Consider the following 20977-nt stretch of genomic DNA (forward strand, 5'->3'; position numbering starts at 1 on the left):
CAGTGGTCATGTATGGATGTGAGAGTTGGACTGTGAAGAAGGCTGAGGGCTGAAGAATGGATGCTTTTGAACTGTGGTATTGGAGAAGACTCTTAAGAATCCCTTGGACTGCAAGGAGATCCAACCAGTCCATTCTAAAGGAGATCAGCCCTGGGATTTCTTTGGAGGGAATGATGCTGAAGCTGAAACTCCAGTACTTTGGCCACCTCATGCGAAGAGTTGACTCATTGGAAAAGACTCTGATGCTGTGAGGGATTGGGGGTAGGAGGAGAAGGGGATGACAGAGGATGAGATGGCTGGATGGCATCACTGACTCGATGGACGTGAGTCTCCGTGAACTCCAGGAGTTCATGATGGACAGGGAGGCCTGGTGTGCTGGGATTCCTGGGGTCTCAGAGTCGGACACAACTGAGCGACTGCTCTGATCTGATCTGAAGAGATATTTATGTGTGTGTGTTTCTTTAAACTTTTAGTGTTTTAAAATTTATTTTTATCTTTTGGCTGCATTGTGAAGCATGTGGAATCTTAGTTCCCTGCCCAGGGATTGAACCCCTGTCCTTGCATTGGAAGCATGAAATCTTAACCACTGGACTGCCAGGGAAGTCCCCATGGATTTCTTTAAACTTTTAATTTTAGAATAGTTTTAGAGGTACAGAAACGTTGCAAATGTAGTACAGAGAGTTTCTGGACTTTTGGCTCCTGCACACAGTCAGTGTTTGTACAACAACATATCACCTAGGGATTACTGCTGTGGTGTCCTGGTCAACTAGTGCAAAAAAGCGAAGCTCAGATAGTGACGGTAATAATAACGGTAGCTGAATTTACCAAATCCTTCCTTGCACCAGGCCTGATAGCACGTGCATTACATGAATTCTCGTAACAGTCTTATGAGTAAGCATCATTCCTATTTTGCAGACTGATAGAATACTGATGCTCAGAAAAGTAATTTAGCCCCAGTTACCCAATTGGTAAGTCGTAGAAAGAGGACCTGAATTCAGGTTTGCCTGATTACAGAGCTCCTGCTCTGTCTTAACCACTTGCTACGCTGACTCTCCCGGAAGGGCCTCAAGATCGCCACGTCTTCTGGTCCATTACCAATCAGACTCTGTCCCAACCTCAGAAGCCAATCCTACCTGCAGCCTAGTCTCCTATTCCTGGCTTTGCCCAGACCCGGCCTCCTAGCTTCTCCCCATTTCCAACATGCCACCCAACATGCCATCCTGATTTTCTGTATTGATTCTGCATTGACTGAAACTGGAGTCTCTGTTGGCACATTATGCGGCTCTGTCAGTCACCTGACTTAGGCAGCTGTTGTGCATGTGCTCAGTTGCTCAGTCGTGTCTGACTCTTTGTGACCCCATGGACTGTAGCCCACCAGGCTCCTCTGTCCACGGGATTTTTCAGGCAAGAATACTGGAGTTGGCTGCCATTTCCTTCTCCAGAGGCTCTTCCTGACCCTCAGGAAGACTTGAGGGGTCGAACCCGAGTCTCCTGCATCTCCTGCCTTGGCAGGAATATTCTTTGCCACTGAGCCAGGACTTGGGCGGCCTGTTGGAGCTATAATGCAATTTCAATTCTGGTGTGTTCTTTTGAGTTGGAAGAAAATCTCAGTCCATTACTAAGTTCCTGCGATGAGCCGTGTCTGCCTAAGGCCAAGAACAGTGACGGAACACAAGGGCAACAGTTGGCTCTGCTTCAGGGAACAGACTGAATTGGAGTTGAAATAATAGCATGTAACTTTAAAAGCAAAGCACTGTCCTGATATGTCAACATTTAAAGTCACTTTTCTTTTCCAACCTGTTTCTTAGGTCTTACTCTTCACACTGTTTAGGAAAGATCCACTGACCAATATTTCTGCACTTGTAAACCTAGCCTGTAGTCTGCCAGGCTCCTTTGTCCATGGGATTCTCCAGGCAAGAATACTGGAGTGGGTTGCCACTTCCTTCTCCAGGGGATCTTCCTGACTCCAGGGGATCTTCTTGAACCCATGTCTCCTGCACTGCAGGAGGTGGATTCTTTGCCACTAAGCCACCGGGGAAGTCACTTGTAAACATACTCTCAAGAGTCCATACATTTTCAAGCCCCGAATGATTAAGGAACAAAGGCTGGCTGACTGGCTGGGAAAAGAGTTAACAAGGAAGAGACTGCTTATGTCTGCTCTTTTCTGAGTCCTCAGGTTTGCAGCCCCCAGTTCTCACAACCCATCAAGTCTTTCTCATTTACAATTCTCAGCAGGATCCCTTGTTGATGGTTACACAGACTGTTCATTAATCCACAGGAACATGGTTTCTGCAATCAGTGGAACCACTGATCTTGCTGAAGCTCCAAAATCAATCCGTGCTTTAAGACTGGAGAAAAGATTATCAACACAGGGACAGCCGTCTAAGAGAAAAAGTAAATAAGTACTTGCAGAGAAAATAAATGCCATTGGTTTTTAGCCATACACAGAGATAAGATTGATTAAATTCCTCAAGAAAGTGAGCTGGCAAATCAAGCAGTGGGATGTGATAATGAAGGTTTCATAGCTTCACAGCAGCTCAGCCTCCAAGAAGACAGCAAAGAGGCCTAAATCTTTTTATTTTTTAATTGTTATTGGGAAGAAAGTAAGAGTACCAAGATAAAGAATTCAGTTTATCGCTGTTAACTTTCTAAACATTGTATAAATAACTATATTATTGAACAAAGCACAGTATAGAATTTAATAACAAGAAGTACCCCTGAGAATAAGACATACCTCCTCACTGTTCAGAACAGCAAGTTCTGTTGTGGACAAAAGACTTGAGCATGCATGTGGCCCTGTGATTCTGGGAACCTAGTAGCTGGGATGCAAAACAAATGATCTAAGTTTTCAAATCATGTTTGTTACTGGTCACCTACAAGTTTTCAACAAATCACCTCCCTTGGGGTTATATCCCTATCATAACCCTTGGGACTGTATCTTTATTTACAAAAGAGATAATAATTATTTCTCATCTACCCCAGAGAATTAGAAGACAATGGAGGCTATAACAAAGGGAACACTTTAAAGACCTTAAGAAGCAAAAGTTCCCTGGTGGGGGATGTTGATAAGATTGGGAAGGCACACATATGTGGGGGCAGGAAGGACATGGGGAAATGTCCCTATCTTTCTCTTAACCCTGCTGTGAACTTGAACTGCTCTTAAAAATTAAAATCTTAAAAAAAAAAAAAAAAGCACTTCTAAAAAATAAATTAAAAAAATTTTTTTTTCTTTTTTGGAAAAGATTACTTCTATTTTATAGAGAAATACTTCCTAATAGTGAACTTGTCCCCCCCAAAAGATTCTATAATCTTAAAGAAAAAAAAAAGCTTGCTGAAAATGGATACAGAGGCCTTGAGAGTTCATCTTCAACCTACATAAGAACTAATGATTAAGATTTCAAAGAAAACGTTAGACAGTATGGGTATTTAATCATATTATGATTCAAGATTCCATAATTCTATTTGTTCTATGTTGTAACAATATTTCTTCTGGCACCACAGCAAACAAGTTAAATATTTTGGGTTTTCTTTAGAGCAGTTGGAGAAGACTTTCTTTTCCCCTTTTGCCTCCATCATGTTGCAGCCTGTATTTATAAAACAGTAATAGGGATGATCATGGTTCTTGTCCATGTGTCTATTTCTATGCTGAGACCCAATGAGGACATCGACTTCAAGCAGTAAGACTGCTTTCTTTCTTTATTCAATAGTCCAAGCCCTGGTTTAGGCAACTAAATGAATCACATCTTTGAGGGGAGCCACTGGGAGGCAATGCCCTTCCTTCAGTGATGTTGTCAATTCGTCAAGACTCTTTCTGGAAACATCTTCAAAAACAGTTTATGAGCCTCCTAAGCAAAATGGCCTCATCATTCCTGCCTCCAAAGAAGGAGGTTAACAGACAAGCTCTCGCCTCGTAGAACTTCACAGTCTACTGTGTCCTTTTCCCATCTTAGCTTGGTGATTAAAAGAGAAAAATCGTCAATAAATAATCCCTGGGGAATTCCCACGAGGAATTAATTACTGCAAAGACACAATCTAGAGCAACACTGTCCAACAGAAATATAACCCAAGCCACAGGTGTAATTGAAAATTTTTCTAGGGGCCACATTTCAAAAAGGTGGAGTTATAATTAACTTTAATGATATATTTTGTTCAACCCAATATATTAAAGATATCAGCTTAACAGGTAATCAATATGAAAATTATTGAGATATTATTTTACATTTTCTTTCATAACAAGTCTTTGAAGTTCAGTACTTCACACTTACAGCACATCTCAGTTCAAATCAATCACATTTTCAATGCTCAGTAGCCTTCTGTGGCTAGCACAGATCCAAATCTTTTTCTTCTCCAAATAATGAAGGCTAGTGCACTATTTAGCATTAGGTTAACTGAGTTCTTCTTGGCATTCTTAATTCCTTTAACTTATGAATGGATGACCATGATATGAGAAAGCTATCTATAGCACTGGGCAGAGATTGGTATTATGACAAAAAATTGTAACAAAGTCAATCTGACATGTGCCAGGAAAGATGGGAATTAAAAGAGAAATGGTAAAGGAAGGTCTAGGAGCTCCTTCACCCACCAACAATTTGGCCTGTTTGGCCTCTGAGATGCCCCTGTAGCTTGGAGAGGCTACATGTGGCTTTCTCAAAACTTGGGAAAGCCGGAGACAGTTTTAAAGGGGAGGGGTATGCCCTTTCCCTTGCCTAGGAAAAACAGAGTCTGTGATCTAAGTTGCTTAAACATTCACAACCCAAACATGCTGAAAACAAAGGAACAGCATGGGGGCAAGGACCTGGGGAGAGCAGGAGCCAAAGGGGCTGGAGAAGCTGAGACAGGAATTCAGGGTTTAGGACCAGCAGGGGAGAAAGGAAAGGAAATTGAAGACTCAAGAAGAACCTCTGAAGACCCTTCATTCCATTATCCCGGCAGACCAAGGCAGCCAGGCCTCCCTGCATTCATTTTTATGCATGAAAAAAAAAATGCATAAAATGCATTGACCAGATCCATGCACAAAGGTACAGTAAGTCCCTACATATGAACCTTCAAGTTGCAAATGTTCAAAGCTGTGAGCATGTGTTCGCATGTGCGATCAAGTAAGTTTGTTCTATCTGAGGAAGCACTGTTAGTTTTTGAGGCCCAGGACCCAAACTCAGAACAGCACATGAAGGCTGCAGCAACCCTTCAGAATGCAATCCAGTGCTACTGTGTCACCTATGATGAGAAAAAAAGAGCCCCTACCCAGATATCACTGGATCGATTTTTCAAGAGCGTAGATAGAACTGAATCCAGCAAGGAACCAGAACCTGTGCCATTAATGTCAGCATGAGTGAAACGGCAGTTTGCCCTCCATCTCCTAGGCTTCCCTGGTAGCTCAGGCAGTAAAGAAATCTGACTGCAATGTAGGAGACCCAGATTTGATCCGCGGGTCAGAAAGATCCCGTTAGAGAAGGGAATGGCTACCTACTCCAGTATTCTTGCCTGGAGAATTCCACGGACGGGGAGCTGGCGGGCTACAGTCCATGGGGTCGCACAGAGTCGGACACGACTGAGCGACTTCACTTTCACTCCATCACCTGTTGCTGACCATCCTTCAACTCCACCACTGCCCCCACCCCCTCCTCTAGTCAATAACTCTTCTCGCCTGTTTACACGATGCCAACTAATGCATGCCAGCTGTTGTACTCAACTACTATAATTTTCAAGGTATTTCACTGGAAGATTGCAAACGTTTTATTTCTTGTTTTTTAATGTATTATTTGTGTGAAAAGTATTATAAACCTTTTACAGTACAGTACTATATAGCCAACTGTGTTAGCTGGCTACCTAGCCTAGCTTCACTGGACTTATGAACAAACTGGACTTAAGCACGTGCTGTCAGAATGGACCTCGTTTGCATGTAGACATACAGTCCTGTATGTCTGCTGTGTGGGACGGAGCCACATCCTTTAAGACGAGCCACACCAACCACTGTCAAGATATGCTATCCAGGACATACAGTGCCCAGAGTCACATGGGGCTCGCTTACAGCTAAGCAAAACCCTCCGCCCTGTGGCCAAGGGCTGACCTGCTTGCCCCATCTCCCAGAGGAGACCCAGCTCCTGCCCCAAGTTCCAGGTAAGGCATAGTGGGCATTTTTTTTTTTTTTTTTTTTGCAAATGAATGGAGCTGATCTCCTTTTAAGAATTCTAAATTCTTCCATTAAACGTTAAGAGTGGAAATCTGAGATTCTGAACACTTATTTAAAAAATCTGTGAAATTCATTGTATTCTGTTCCTTAATCTGCCGTTTCTTTTAATGTCAAAATGTTTTAAATGACTAACCAATTAAGTTAAGTAATTTTCCCTCTATACATTGGAGCAAAATGAACATTCCAGGAGGACACATCTAAGGTTTTGGATGTCCCTGTGACTAGGCTGGACTGGCCTAGTCACACGCCCAGAACAGACCTTTGCTTCCCTCCTCCCCCCACTCATCTGCTCACACCACTCTGCATGCCCCAAATGTCCTGCCCTCTGTTTCCATTCACCCGCTGATATCTTATCAATCATTCAAGCACAGTTTAATTATATCCTGTCTCCTCATGAAGCTTCTCCTGCTGCCCCTGATCCAGAGGCTCTTTTCCAAACTTCATCTTTCTGTTGCACCCACTTGACCTTGAATCTTTGGTAACTGGGTGTGTTGCTGGATCTGGAATACATGCACACTCCTCCACCTCCTAATATTTCCTGAGGTCTGTGCTAGGCACGGTCCTGGACCAGACTTCCTGTCTTCCCCCAGCCATTCACACTGCCCTCTGTACCATTTCTCCTCGCACAAAGCAGTTTCAGCCTGGCGATCAGGGAATTAACACAAATCCTTCTAGAGTATGTGTCAGAGCCCCAGGCACGGGAAAGGACCTCTCCCAGCCTTACGCTTGCCTGGTCCCTGCCTTGCCCCTGTAGTGAAATAGTGAAAGTTGCTCAGTCGTGTCCGACTTTTTGCAACTCCATGGACTAATCCATGGAATTCTCCAGTCCAGAATACTGGAGTGGGTAGCCATTCCCTTCTCCAGGGGATCTTCCCAACCTAGGGATTGAACCCAGGTCTCCCGCATTGTGGGCGGATTCTTTACCAGCTGAGCCACCAGGGAAGCCCCCCTTGCCCCCAAGGGAATATGAAATTTATGCCTCTCATCTTTAGCTTCTGGTCTCCTTGGGATCAACATATTGTCCTAAACAAAACTGAGAGTCATGTGTATCAACTGACTGATTCTTGTTTTAGGAAGAAGATGATGAGCCACTTGTTCAGGTGACCTTACCTGGGGACGGCCTGATGATCGCCACCCAGCACAGACACAAATCAAATCACTCCCTTCAGGGACTCGCAGAGGTGAGGTCTCACGTGCTGCACACAGGGCAATTGGGGGGACTGGATTTTCCACAGGTTCCACCGTTCCGCCTGCTCTATTACCTCTGGACTTGAGATGGACCTTCTAACAACCAAACGACACCAAAGCAGGATGCCGAAGCAGCACCATAAAGCCAGCGTCCTCAGTCCAAACACAGCACTCCGGTCTCCCTCCCGCAACTGCTTCTGCACCGCTGACTAATTTGTGTGCATCAGTATACATCAGCGTGGTACCAGATCACAGGCTGTTTTGAAAACAGATGTAGCTTTAGGTTTTGTTGGTAGTCTCCACAGCATTGAGTGTCATTTCTAATGTTTAAGTTTTTTGAAGCCCTTTTCCTTTCTTTTTTTTTTTTTTAAACTCTGCACAAATAAGAAAGTGTTTAGGAGTAGAAATGATAAAGGAAAAAAAAATCAGTGTGTACTTGGAGCAGCCATCCTAGGAGAGGCTGATTAGATGTGTCCCATACTGTGAAAGGAAAATAGGAAAGAGATCATAGAAAGTACAGTTGGTTAAGGGTGAAAACCGCCAGAAAGGAACAAACCCGTGGTGCCAATAATCTCTGACATATTTTCTCATTAAGAAAACATAAAAAAGAGCCCCCACGAGGCTAAGGATTGTTCTGTAAGAAGGGAACAAGCCTGGAAGGCAGATTTCTGGGTACAACATTTTGTTGACGCTTGGGACCTAACTGCCAAAGTCAGCAAGGGACGCGATGGGGATTTTTTCAAATATATTATTATTATTGTTTTTAGGCCTGGTGGGGGAAAATCTCATGCTTCGGAAAGCAAAGGATGAGCAGCCTGTCTGAGGCCCAGCACAGCAGGGCTATCTCCCGCAAAGAGCTTCAGCCCTGGTTCCCAGGGCCTCCTTGGAAGAGCACGTCTCCTTAAACTCCTGGGCAAGGAGGAGACACAGCCTCTCCTCTGCTGCCTAAGGAAAACCACACAGCAATCACTGCATCGACACAGAGAGAGAGGAATCTGGGACAGAACGCTGGCAAAGCTAGCCCTGAAGGCCCTAATTCTGGAGCAAATGCCTTGTTTCAATATGTTCCACACACATGCACAGCAGTTACCACCGCCTCGAGGTGAACCCCGCATGTGGATTAAAATGGGGAAGAACTAGTTGGATTCTTCAGTAGCTAAAATTTAGCCACTCTCATTTTTTTGTGTGTTTTCTTAAAACAACTACTACAGAGTCAACCCCCATTACATGCTGGGAGACAGGAGTGTAAACAACACACATCTTTTGTCTGTCAACGGAAAATACTGGGTCCTCCTTTGAAATCTGAATTTTCATCTTCAATCTATAATTAAAGACTGACTTTTAAACAATCCAGATGCAAAACACCTGAAATACACTCTGTTTTCTGCTGTTTCAGAAACTAATAATTCCTAGGCCATTTAGTCCCTTCTTTCATCCTCTGGTTGCCTATTTGCATCTGTAACTGGGATGACCTGACTTTATTTCTGCCCCTCCGCCCTACTGTGAGTGTGGCTCCCACATGATTCTTTCTATGCAGACTCTCCTTGTTGCCTTCATCCCCCAGTTCAGCCTATCCAACCCAATACTGCCCTCACTTCCACAGGGACTTTGGCTTTTAATGAACTTTGTGAGCAATGTACAGTATAAAAAATGGGTCCATTTTAAATGTGATCTTTAAAATGGAGTGCAAAACAAGAGGCAAAAGTAAACCCAAACACATTGGAAAGCTTACAATTCAGTCAATAAATATGCTTATTTCAATTCATATTTTCCATTAATTATAAACTCAGGGAATGGTCACTTCTCACAGAAGTGTGAAAGTAAAGATTATGTTTCTCATGCTAAGAAATTCATAATATCAATAACACAATATTATAGTATATAAGCTGAGTTATGATAAAACATCAAAGATCTGATAAACATAGGGATTAAGAAGCATCTTTGCCTTAGACTCTGGGCTTGTGATTCAGTGGTTCATCACAGATTTAGTGGTTTACTTGTCTTACAAAGGTAAGACATCATTCTTGGGGCCTTTGAAATGTATTGACTATTATCTTTGCTCAATAAAATAATGGATAAATCTGTATGCATTACTACCTATTACAAATAAAATCCTAAAGTATCCCAACATGCTTTTAGCATGAACATTAATGTGACAATTCTCAAGAGGTGAAATGGGTTCATGACCTCTGGTGAGGGATAAAATGGTTCTTGTCTCAGAGTTTTGAGCTATGCGCTGTTATCTCCCTCTACGGTACTTGTGTTGAAAGCATTTGCAAAGAGAAAGTCGGTGTGGATCCACTATATCACTTATTCACTTAACAGGTTTTCCTTAGTTTTGTCAGGAATGCAGTTAAGAGTGTGAAGAACTGAGTGAGACTGATTTGCCAGCATCAGATTACTTTGTTCCTGGCACCAAATTTCTATATTATTCACAAGTCTGCCAACTGCTTAAGTACATTAAACTGAAGGAGTTCTCCATTTGTGGGGACCAATTTTGAAGGGAATTCAACATACGAGGGAGAAAGGGACGTAAGATCTAGGGGAATTAGTTACAAATCTTTATTGCTCTATTTAAGACATTAAATCACACATAAGTTTGTGAAAGATCAGATAATAAATGTTGAAAGTTCAGGTTTGGGAATGAGCTCCCCTGTCCAGGCAGACATGTGCAGTGAAAGGATGTGGGCAGGGTTCCTCGATGCTGGTCTTACTACTGTCCATGTCAGGACACTTCTCCACTGTGCGGGGCTGCTCTGAGCACTACAGATGCCTGGCCTTCAAAAGTGACTTTACCTTCAAGTAACTATGACAACCCAAACCATTACCGCACACTTTCAGATACTGTGGTCGACCCCCTCGCCCCAGTCTCAAACGGACTGTGGGTCCATGGCTACAGGGACCACACAGGTGCTCTGGCCGCGGGCTGCACTCTCTCCAGCTCTCTGCAGACGCACCCCATTGCCTGTTAAAGGGGGATGGCCCCATGGAAAGCTGTCACCAGCACTGACAAAAGCTCTGAAAACACAGCTTGACACAATCATCAACTTTCCTAGTATCAGGAGTCAACTGGTTCAAGCTCTCAGTGCATTTCTTGACTCTCTCTCCTTTCCACTCCATCCATTTTCCCTCTGCCTTTATTCAGTCCCTCCTCCTCCTCCTTCTAGCCCCTGCCATAATCTCCCCAAAGGTCTGCTGGTCTCCAACCATCCCCCACAGCGATCCTAAGGTGAAAATCTGATCCTGTTTCAGACCTTTCAAGGCCTCCCACTGCCTTCGCTGCCTTTGCGATTTCCCCCTGCAGGTACACAGGTCTCTTCTGAGCTGACTTGCAGGTCACACTCCCTGTCCTCACGTCTCGCCATCCCTGCCTTGCACTCTAGGCTCCAGCCCCACTGGACCTCTGACAGACAGCTCTCTCCTCTCTACCCTTGGTCACAGTCCTCTCTCTCAGCTGCTCAATCTCTTCTTCACCTGCACACTGCTTCTCTGGCCAACTCACAGCCAACCTTCCCATCTCAGAATGCCTCCCCAGATCGCTAGGCTCTGGTGAGATCTCTGGGCACTCTTCCATTGCATTGGAAGAGTACATTTGCTTGCCTGCTTCACTACAGTGCAAGATTCCTAAGGGCTGGAACCATATCTTATTCATCTTTCTATCTGCAATGAGAGACCAGGTGAATCAACAAGTGACCGGCCAATCAGAATTTAATAGATAATGAAACTGAGGCCAGAGTCTATACAGCTAACTGGCAGGAAAACTGGGACTTGAACTCTGATCATATTCTATCAAAGAGGGATTAGAAGGGTCATCCTTGTATAAAAAGAACAGAATATTATGTTTGTAAGGAGACAAGCAATTTTTGTTAATGCCACTCACTAATAATCACACATTGTAAAAAGAGTGTCATTAATCTATCAAGGTTGTAATTTATATGCAGTAAAATTACATTTAAAATTTTCTTACTTTTTTCAAGAGTCTGTTTCTAGAAATTACCTGAAATGAAAACACCTAGGAGAGGTTGAAATTCAAATCCAGTTGGTTTCTGGCAAATATAGTATATATTACTGCATTTATGTATATTCCTATAAATATATATGTGTAAACATATACTACATACATATATATTCTTCATTAGTTAAATTCCCAGGGTTTGTATAAGTTCCTTTGGATTAAAAGTTCTCAAATTCCTCTGTAAGAAGAATTACCTGTATTACTGTTAAAAATGGAGATTCCTGGGCTCAGATCTAGAATCCATACTAGAGTCTAAGAAACTACTTTTTTAAAAACTGAGGTGAAATTCACATAACATAAAATTAATCACTTTAGTGTGTTGAATCAGTGACATTTAGCACATTCAGTGTTTGGCAGCCATCACCTGAGTAACTACATTTTTAATGAACACTCCAAGGGGGCAAGTGGTCCCCAGATGGCATACTGCACCTTAAGTGCTCCGATGATGACAACAAGGAATGAAGGAGCCTCAGGGGCCTCCTCCAGACTATAAAGAAAGATTTTTAGAAGCGTCCTTAAACATCTAGACCTAAAAAGAAAACATGCCTTTGTCTCTCCCTTTCACTAAATAACATGTGATACGAAGAAGCTAGTGTATGTCAGGGTTTTCGATACTATCGGATTCAACAATTACTTGTTTGAACATACCCAGGATTTTTATGCTTGGAAAGAAGAGCAGTGCCCAGTCAAGTAAAGTGAGAAAACTGGAAAAAACGAATCACTGCTCTATACCCAGCCAGAGTCAGGCCTTGTTTCCTTGGGTTTTAATCACATTATTAAATTCCACTTCAGGCAAAGAAATTGTCAATAAACACAGAGAAGTCTCCAGAGGAGGAACTGCAAATTAGGTTTTCCTTATAGTCAAACTCCCTCTAAATATAAGTGGAAATGGTTATTCTGATGTGAGTTAATATAAATACACAATAGCTGCAGAAAGATGTTGTGATCAATTGTTGCTTTCAAGGTTTTAGAATCAGTTTTCCTAGTTTTAATTTATGATCTAGTTGCTCCAGAGTAAGTTCTAATTTTAGCTCATGTTACTCAGGATTAGCCTTGTGTGAAGATTCCTGGGATTAATAACTATAAAGCTCAGCTCTGGGAATAGGGGCACAAGTTAAAACAGTATCTTCCTAATAGCTACTAGTGCTGCTTCTCTTAACCAATATTCTGCCAAAATAACATAGACAGATCTAGGAAAGACGGAGGGCAGAAGGAGAAGAGGGCATCAGAGGATGAGATGGCTGGACAACATCACCGCCAACACACATGAACGTGGGCAAACTTCAGGAGACGGTGATGGACAGGGAGGCCTGGTGTGCTGCAGTCCGTGGGGTTGCAAAGAGTCAGACACGACTGGGCAACTGAGCAACACAGACACAGAATGAGATGAATGACATCACACTGCCATGAGTTAGAATGAGAGGAAAACTCATTACAAGGTAAGAAACCAGGTCTGATAGACAATCTATTCAAATGCCAGAGAGAACCCTGGAGAAATGTCCACAAGCTGTGCAGCTAGAGAAGCTGGAATGAAGAAACAAGGGCTGGTCTACCCTGCTTGCCTCATGACACAGAGCCATCTACCTATCTGAAAAGAGGGACGAAGGCAGCCCAGGAGGGGAGGGGACGGTGCTGATTTTGGACATGATCGGAGAATTACTACCTCCCCAACTTTCTATCTGTAGTTAGAGATCACAGCTCCCTAGAACACTGAGCAGAAGAAAGGGCCTGGCAGCAGGGCACACTACCTGGGCAAATGCCCCTCTAATTAAAGCCCTGAAGGTATAGAGACAGGAAGAGTCTGGTGGTGGTGCCAAAGAACCAGGCAGCCCAAAGAGAAAAAAATACCAGTTAGGTCAATCAGGTTCACAAGGGTGTAGAAGACTCAATGCCTGAAAAAGTGAAAGTCACTCAGCCATGTCTGACTCTTTACAACCCCATGGACTATACAGTCCATGGAATTCTCCAGGCCAGAATACAGAAGTGGGTATCCTTTCCCTTCTCCAGGGGATCTTCCCAACCCAGAGATCGAACCGGGGTCTCCCGCATTGCAGGCAGATTCTTCACCAGCTGAGCCAGAAGAGAAGCTCCCAATGCCTGAAGGCCACTGGAAATAGAGTGAGTTGCGTGCAGCAACTTGACCTCAAGTTACAGATCTGAGAAGGAATTAATCAGGGGACAATGACCGGAGGCCCAAGAGACAGCCATGCACTCTAGATCCTCTGCTGCTTATACTCGGAAGAGTACATAGCTGGTAATCACTCACTATAGAAATGAAGGTTTTAGAAAAGCTCTATTCAGAAAGATTCAGGAAAAGCATGGGTCTATGAATAGAAGTGTAGAAAGCTAAAAAGTAGAAATCAGGGACAAGAGGATGAGACGGAAGGAAACTGATGACATGGAAAAGCACAACTGATTACATTTAACAGGTATTGGCCTCAAGTTGATCTGGGTTTGAATTCTTCTCTTCCATTTCTAAGATGTGTGGCTCTTAGCCCATTTGGGTGCAAACAAAATACCACGGACCTGGTGGCTTAAAAGAAAACAGAAATGTATTTCTCACAGTTCTGGAAGTTGGAAGTCCAAGATCAAGGTGCCAGGAGAGTCACGTTCTGGTGAGACTCCTCTCGTTCCAGAGTCAACACCATCTCACTGTGTCCTCAGGTGGAGGAAGATGCTACTGATCTCTCTGGTGCCTCCTTTAAAAAAACACTAATCCCACGCATAAGGTGTCCTTCTTCACAACCTAATTACCTCCCAAAGGCCCCACCTTCCAACACCATCATATATGAATTTGAGGTGAATACAAACATTCAGACCACAGCATTAGTCTTGGGCAAATCACTTAACTAAGTCTAACTTTTGGTTTCTTCATTTATAAAATAGGAATAAAGAAACTTATTTCACAAGGCTGCTTCGAGCTTTAATGCACAACAGTGAGAAAGTACAGGCGAAACCCAAGGACAGCCTGGGCATGCAGGAAATATTTAAAAAACAGTAGTCATTATTATTACTAACAAGCTTAGAAGGAAAAAGAACTGAATGAGCAAAAGAAAGGATTGCAAAGACACTAAAACCACAATTAATAATAATCTCCACCGAAGATATTAAAGAGCTGAATTTAAACTGCAGAAATGTCCAACTGGTAATGCAGAAGAGCTCCAGAAGACTGAGAAAAGATGAAAAACTAAGGCTGATGAAAGAAAAGCTGAGTCAGTAATTCAACTTACTAATTAAAGACATTTTTGAGAAACAAATCAAGCAGAACAAAAGCAATAAGCTAAAATAGGAACAAGGAAGACTTCCTGAAGTGAAAAATAATCTCAACATTCAGATCAAAAGGCTCACTGTATTTCAGGCAAAATTAATGTTAAACTATTTTAAAGACCCACTCCCCTTAGATATAATTAAGCAAAAATGTAAACTATGGAGATCATTTTTCTAAGCCTTCTAAAAAGGTTCCAGGGACCAGAAGGATCTTTCAATCTGTAAAGTGTTCCAGAACATAGAAAAATATGGAAAAAATCCAAATTATATCATGATATGTGTATAAGCAATACAACAAAACCCGACAGAGAGAAAAGAAACCTCCTACTTCATTTGCACTTTTAAATTTATGCAAATATTCTAAATAAAACCATAGCAAACTGTAATTAGTAGTGTAATGAAAATACATGCATACTATAAAGTTGGATTTACCCAACAGGTAATCCAAGTCTTTGCCCTAACCAGTGTTGCCAAAGAGGCTGAAGTTGACACTTTCTGTGAAGACCTACAACAACTTCTAGAACTAATACCAAAAAAGATGTCCTTTTCATCCTAGGGGATTGGAATGCAAAAGCAGGAAGTCAAGAGATAGAGTAACAGGCAAGTTTGGCCTTGGAGTACAAGATGAAGCAGGGCAAAGGCTAACAGCATTTTGCCAAGAGACTGGTCATAGCAAAAACCCTTTTCCAACAACCCAAGAGATGACTCTAGACAAGGACATCACCAGATGGTCAACACTGAAATCAGATTGATTATGTTCTTTGCAGCCAAAGATGAAGAAGCTCTATACAGTCAGTAAATTTAAGACCCAGATCTGACTGTGGTTCAGATCGTGAGCTCCTTACTGCAAAATTCAGGTTTAATTGAAGAAAGTAGGGAAAACCACTAGGCCGAAAATTCAGGTGTGAAGTGAGTCACTTGGTTGTGTCCAACTCTTTGCAATCCCATAGAGTATACAGTCCATGGAATTCTCCAGGCCAGAATATGGAGTGGGTAGCCTATCCCTTCTACAGGGCATCTTCCCAACCCAGGAATCAAATAAGGGTCTCCTGCATTGCAGAGGGATTCTTTATGACCTAAATCAAATCCTTTATGATCATACAGTGGAGATGATGAATAGACTCAATGATTAGATCTGAAAGAGTGCCTGAAGAACTTTGGATGGAGGTTCATAACACTGTACAAGAGGCAGTGACCAAAACCATTCCAAAGAAAAAGAAACTCAAGAAGGCAAAGTGGTGGTCTGAGGAGGCTTTACAAATAGCTAAGGAAAGAAGAAAAGCAAAAGGCAAGGGAGGAAGGGAAAGATATACCCAATTGAATGCAGAGTTCCAGAGAATAGTAAGGAGAGATAAGAAGTCCTTCTTAAATGAACGATATTAAAAAAAAAAAAAGAGGAAAACAATAGAATTGGAAAGACTAGAGACCTCTTCAAGAAAACAAGATATCAAGGGAACATTTAATGCAAGGACAGGCATGATAAAGGACAGAAACAGTAAGGATCTAACAGAAGCAAAAGAAATTAAGAAGTGGCAAGAATAAATAGAAGAATTATACAAAAAAGGTCTTAATGACCTGGATAACCATAATGGTGTGGTCACTCACCTAAAGCCAGACATCCTGGAGTGTGAAGTCAAGTGGGCCTTAGGAAGCATCACTACAAACAAAGATAGTGGAGGTGATGGAATTCCAGCTGAGCTATTTAAAATCCTAAAAGATAATGCTGTTAAAGTGCTGCACTCAATATGCCAGCAAATTTGGAAAATTCAGCAGTGGCCATAGGACTGGAAAAGGTCATTTTCCATTACAATCTCAAAGAAGTGCAATGCCAAAGAATGTTCAAATTATTGTACAATTGTGCTCATTTCATGTGCTAGTGAGGTTATGCTCAAAGTCCTTCAAGCTAGGCTTCAGCAGGATGTGAACTGAGAACTTTCAAATGTGCAAACCGGATTTATAAAAGGCAGAAGAACCAGAGATCAAATTGCCAACATTCACTGGATCATGGAGAAAGCAAAGGAATTTCAGAAAAACATCTGCTTCATTGACTATACTAAAGTCTTTGACTGTGTGGAGCACAACACACTGGAAAATTCTTAAATAGATGGGTATTCCAGACCACCTTACCTGTCTCCTCAGAAATGTGTATGCAGGTCAAGAAGCAACAGTTAGAACCAGATATGGAATAAATGACTGGTTCAAAACTGGGAAAGGAGTACAACAAGATTGTATACTGTCACCCTGCTTATTTAACTTATATACAGAATACATAATGCGAAATGCCAGGCTGGATGAAGCAAAGCTGGAATCAAGATTGCCGGGAAAAATATCAATAACCTCAGATATGCAGATGATACACTCTAATGGCAGAAGGTGAAGAAGAACTAAGGATCTTCTTGATGAGGGTGAAAGAGGAGAGTGAAAAATCTGGCTTAAAACTCAGCATTCAAAAAACTAAGATCATGGGATCTGGTCCCATCACTTCATGGCAAGTAGATGGGGGGAAAGATGGAATCTGTGGCAGATTTTATTTTCTTGGGCTCCAAAATCACTGCAGATGGTGACTGAAGCCATGAAGTTAAAAGACACTTGCTCCTTGGAAGAAAAGCTATCACAAACCTACAGCATAATAAAAAGCAGAGACATCACTTTGCTGACAAAGGTCCATATAGTCAAAGCTGTGGTTTTTTCAGTAGTCATATAGGGATGCAAGAGTTGGACCACAAAGAAGGCTGAGTGCCAATGAATTGATGCTTTTGAACTGTGGTGTTGGAGAAGACTCTTGAGAGTCCCTTGGACTGCAAGGAAATCAAACCAGTCAATCCTAAAGGAAATCAACACTGAATATTCATTGGAAGGACTGATGTGAAGCTGAAGCTCCAATACTTTGGCCACCAATGTGAAGAGCTGACCCATTGGAAAAGACCTTGATGCTGGGAAAGACTGAAGGCAAAAGGAGAAGGAGGTGACAGAGGATGAGATGGTTTGATAGCATCACTGACTCCATGGACATGAATGTGAACAAACTCAGGGAGATAATAGAAGACAGAGAAGGCTGGCACGCTGCAGTCCATGGGGTCACAAACAGTCAGACAAGGCTGAGCGACTGAACAAGGAGTCTAATGAGAAGAGGGGAAAAACACATACTTAATAGATGAGGAATCAGAATGACCCTGCCATAATGAAAACTGTTGTAAAAAATTTTCTTTCTCCATTTTGTTTTTTCTGTAGTCAACATGTATAACTTTATTGTCAGAAAATTTTAATATTAAAAAATCTATAGAGTTCCTTGGACTGCAAGGAGATCCAACCAGTCCATTCTGAAGGAGATCAGCCTTGGGATTTCTTTGGAAGGAATGATGCTAAAGCTGAAACTCCAGTACTTTGGCCACCTCATGAGAAGAGTTGACTCATTGGAAAAGACTCTGATGCTGGGAGGGATTGGGGGCAAGAGGAGAAGGGGACGACAGAGGATGAGTTGGCTGGATGGCATCACTGACTCAATGGACGTGAGTCTGAGTGAACTCCGGGAGTTGGTGATGGACAGGGAGGCCTGGCATGCTGCAATTCATGGGGTCGCAAAGAGTCGGACATGACTGAGCGACTGATCTGATTTGATCTGATACTTGGAGACTTTAGCCCAAATTAAAATAGCTCCATTTAAGTGTTTTCATAATGTCACAAATCTTAATAATGTCACAATCTATCGTGGCACTGACATAGGGACCCCCGAGCCAGCAGAAGTCCTCTTCATAAAGGATGCCTGGTTCGTACAGACTGCTGGGAAAAAGTCACTCTAGGGACTCACTGCCCAGCTGCCCTGCATAGGAAGGATATCCACTCACACTTACCCAGTTACTGCTTGTTTTCAAGTAAACTCTAAGAACTGTTTGATATCTGAAGGGAGAGGGAAGAAGGCTCATAATTCTTTTTTCCTTAGACACATTTTTCTATCCATTATTACCATGTCTCCACTCTTGCAAGTAGCATTTATTTTAATAAGGAACTGCTAAATGTTCCAATTTATCTTCATTCCATTTATCGAATACCACGTCCTAAGCTTTGCCAAGAGATGATTTTCCTATTGACAGACTTACCTGTGGAGAAGATGAACACCGTGTTGTTCCAGAGCCCGCGGCTTTCTAAGGCTGCGGTGACATTTCCCACTGCTTCATCCATAACGGACGCCATTCCTGCGTAGTAGCGCCTATTCCTATCTTGGATAAAGTCATAGGGCTTCAGGTATTCCTCGGGGACCTGAAGGGGCTCGTGGACAGACTGGAGAGCAAGGTAGAGAAACAGAGGCTGGAAAGAGAATTTGCACCAATCAGTTAGGTGGGCTTGGAAGCATGAAATATACAGAGAGAAGTCAATTGGTTAAAAAAGTAATATTCAGACAACCCACAAACTGGGTTGAAAATATCTGTACATCATATATCTGATCAGGGATACGTATCCAGAACATATTAAGAGTTCTTACAACTTGATAACAGAACTCGATTAACTCAATTACAAAAATGGGCAAAGAATTTGAATAGATATTTCTCCAAAGAAGACATACAAACAGCCAAAATGAAAAGATGCTGAACATCATTAGTCATCAGGGAAATACAAAAAAAAAAAAAAAAACCACACTGAGATACTACTTTATACCCACTGAAGAAAAGAAAGAAAGCTAGTCACTCAGTTGTGTCCAACTCTTTGTGACCCCATGGGCTCTAGCCCACCACGCTCCTCTGTCCATGGAATTCTCCAGGCAAGAATACTGGAGTGGGTTGCCATTTCCTACACTCACTAGGATGGTTTTAATTTCAAAACTGGGAAATAAGAAGTGTGAGTGAGGATGCAGAAAAATTAAAACTCTTATTCACCGCTGATGGGAATGTAAAATGGTATAGCCAGTTTGAAAAACAACTTGGCAGTTCCTGAAGTTGTTAAACATAGAGTTACCATATGAGCCAGCAATTTCCCTAGAGAAACAAAAGCATATATGTACACGAAAACTTGTACATGGATGGTCACAGTGGCATTATTCATAATAGGCCAAAAGTGGAAGCAAAATGTCTGCCAATTAATGAATGGATTAACAAAATGTGGTATATTTTCAGCAATATACAGCAATTGAAGGACTATGATGCAGGCATAAAAAGGAATGAAGTAAGGACACATCCTATAACATAGATGTCACTTGAAAACATTAAGTGAAGGAAACCAATTGCAAAGATCACATTTATATGGTTTCACTCATATAAAATGTCCAGAATAGGCAAATCTATGGAGATAGAAAATAGATTAGTGGTTGCTTGAAGTAGTCTGGATTTCTGAGGGAGAGGAGTGATGAGTGATGGCTGACAGGTACAAGACTGCTTCCAGGAGCAGTGAAAATGTTCAAAACTTAGATTGTGGTAATGGTTGCACAACTGTGAGTTTATTATTGAATTGTGCACTTTAAATGGGTGAATTTTATGAAAAAGCTTGAGTTCTAAAATTGCCTAGAAAGCTCTGATTCAAACAAATGGAAATAATAATACCAACAATTCTGTCTCACGTAGTACTCAAAAACCACCTTGTTACAGCCATTTTACAGGTAAGTTAACTGAGAAGGCAATGGTACCCCACTCCAGTACTCTTGCCTGGAAAATCCCATGGACGGAGGATCCTGGTGGGCTGCAGTCCATGGGGTCGCTAAGAGTCGGACACGACTGAGCGACTTCACTTTCACTTTTCACTCTCATGCATTGGAGAAGGCAATGGCAACCCACTCCAGCGTTCTTGCCTGGAGAATCCCAGGGACGGGGGAGCCTGGTGGGCTGCCATCTATGGGGTCACACAGAGTCGGACACGACTGAAGCGACTTAGCAGTAGCAGCAGCAGTAACTGAGGCTTAGATAAGCTTTATGGCTTGCACAAATTCATATTAATTGCAAAGCAATTTCCTATCAGAAACTCCAGTATTACTGTGTGGATATGTCCCAATAGATGGGTTAGCTTTCTGCTTTAGCTGAAAAATAAGTGACCACCTTTTAGGAGAGGTTTAAGCATTGTCTATATTTTCATAAGAAAACAAGTGAACCGTGAGGCCAATTTAATTCCTGGAAACTGAGGGGGGTGATACACTGATTCTATTTTACCTCTGACATCAATTTACAGAATTTAACATTAGCAGTATTCTGGGTTAGCCTCTTCCTTTTAATGAGTCTTTCTGAAGGTACTCTTTTCACCATGCTCCTATAGAATTCTTTAATGAAAACACTCAGGGAGACAACTGGCTCGGCCCAAGAAAAAAAACATAATTCTGTTGATACACTTGAGACATT

General features: G+C 42.2%; 1 protein-coding gene across 1 annotated transcript in view; it reads right to left on the reverse strand.

Annotated features, from left to right (window-relative positions):
• Positions 1-20977, reverse strand: part of ARSB (arylsulfatase B) — a 175275-nt gene that overhangs the window by 125071 nt on the left and 29227 nt on the right. Inside the window, exon 4 of the mRNA XM_061430034.1 lies at positions 18758-18965. Within this exon, the coding sequence (XP_061286018.1) occupies positions 18758-18965 (208 nt within the window). The remainder of the gene's footprint in view (positions 1-18757; positions 18966-20977) is intronic.

Source organism: Bos javanicus, chromosome 10 (assembly GCF_032452875.1).
Source record: "Bos javanicus breed banteng chromosome 10, ARS-OSU_banteng_1.0, whole genome shotgun sequence".
Classification (NCBI taxonomy): domain Eukaryota; kingdom Metazoa; phylum Chordata; class Mammalia; order Artiodactyla; family Bovidae; genus Bos; species Bos javanicus.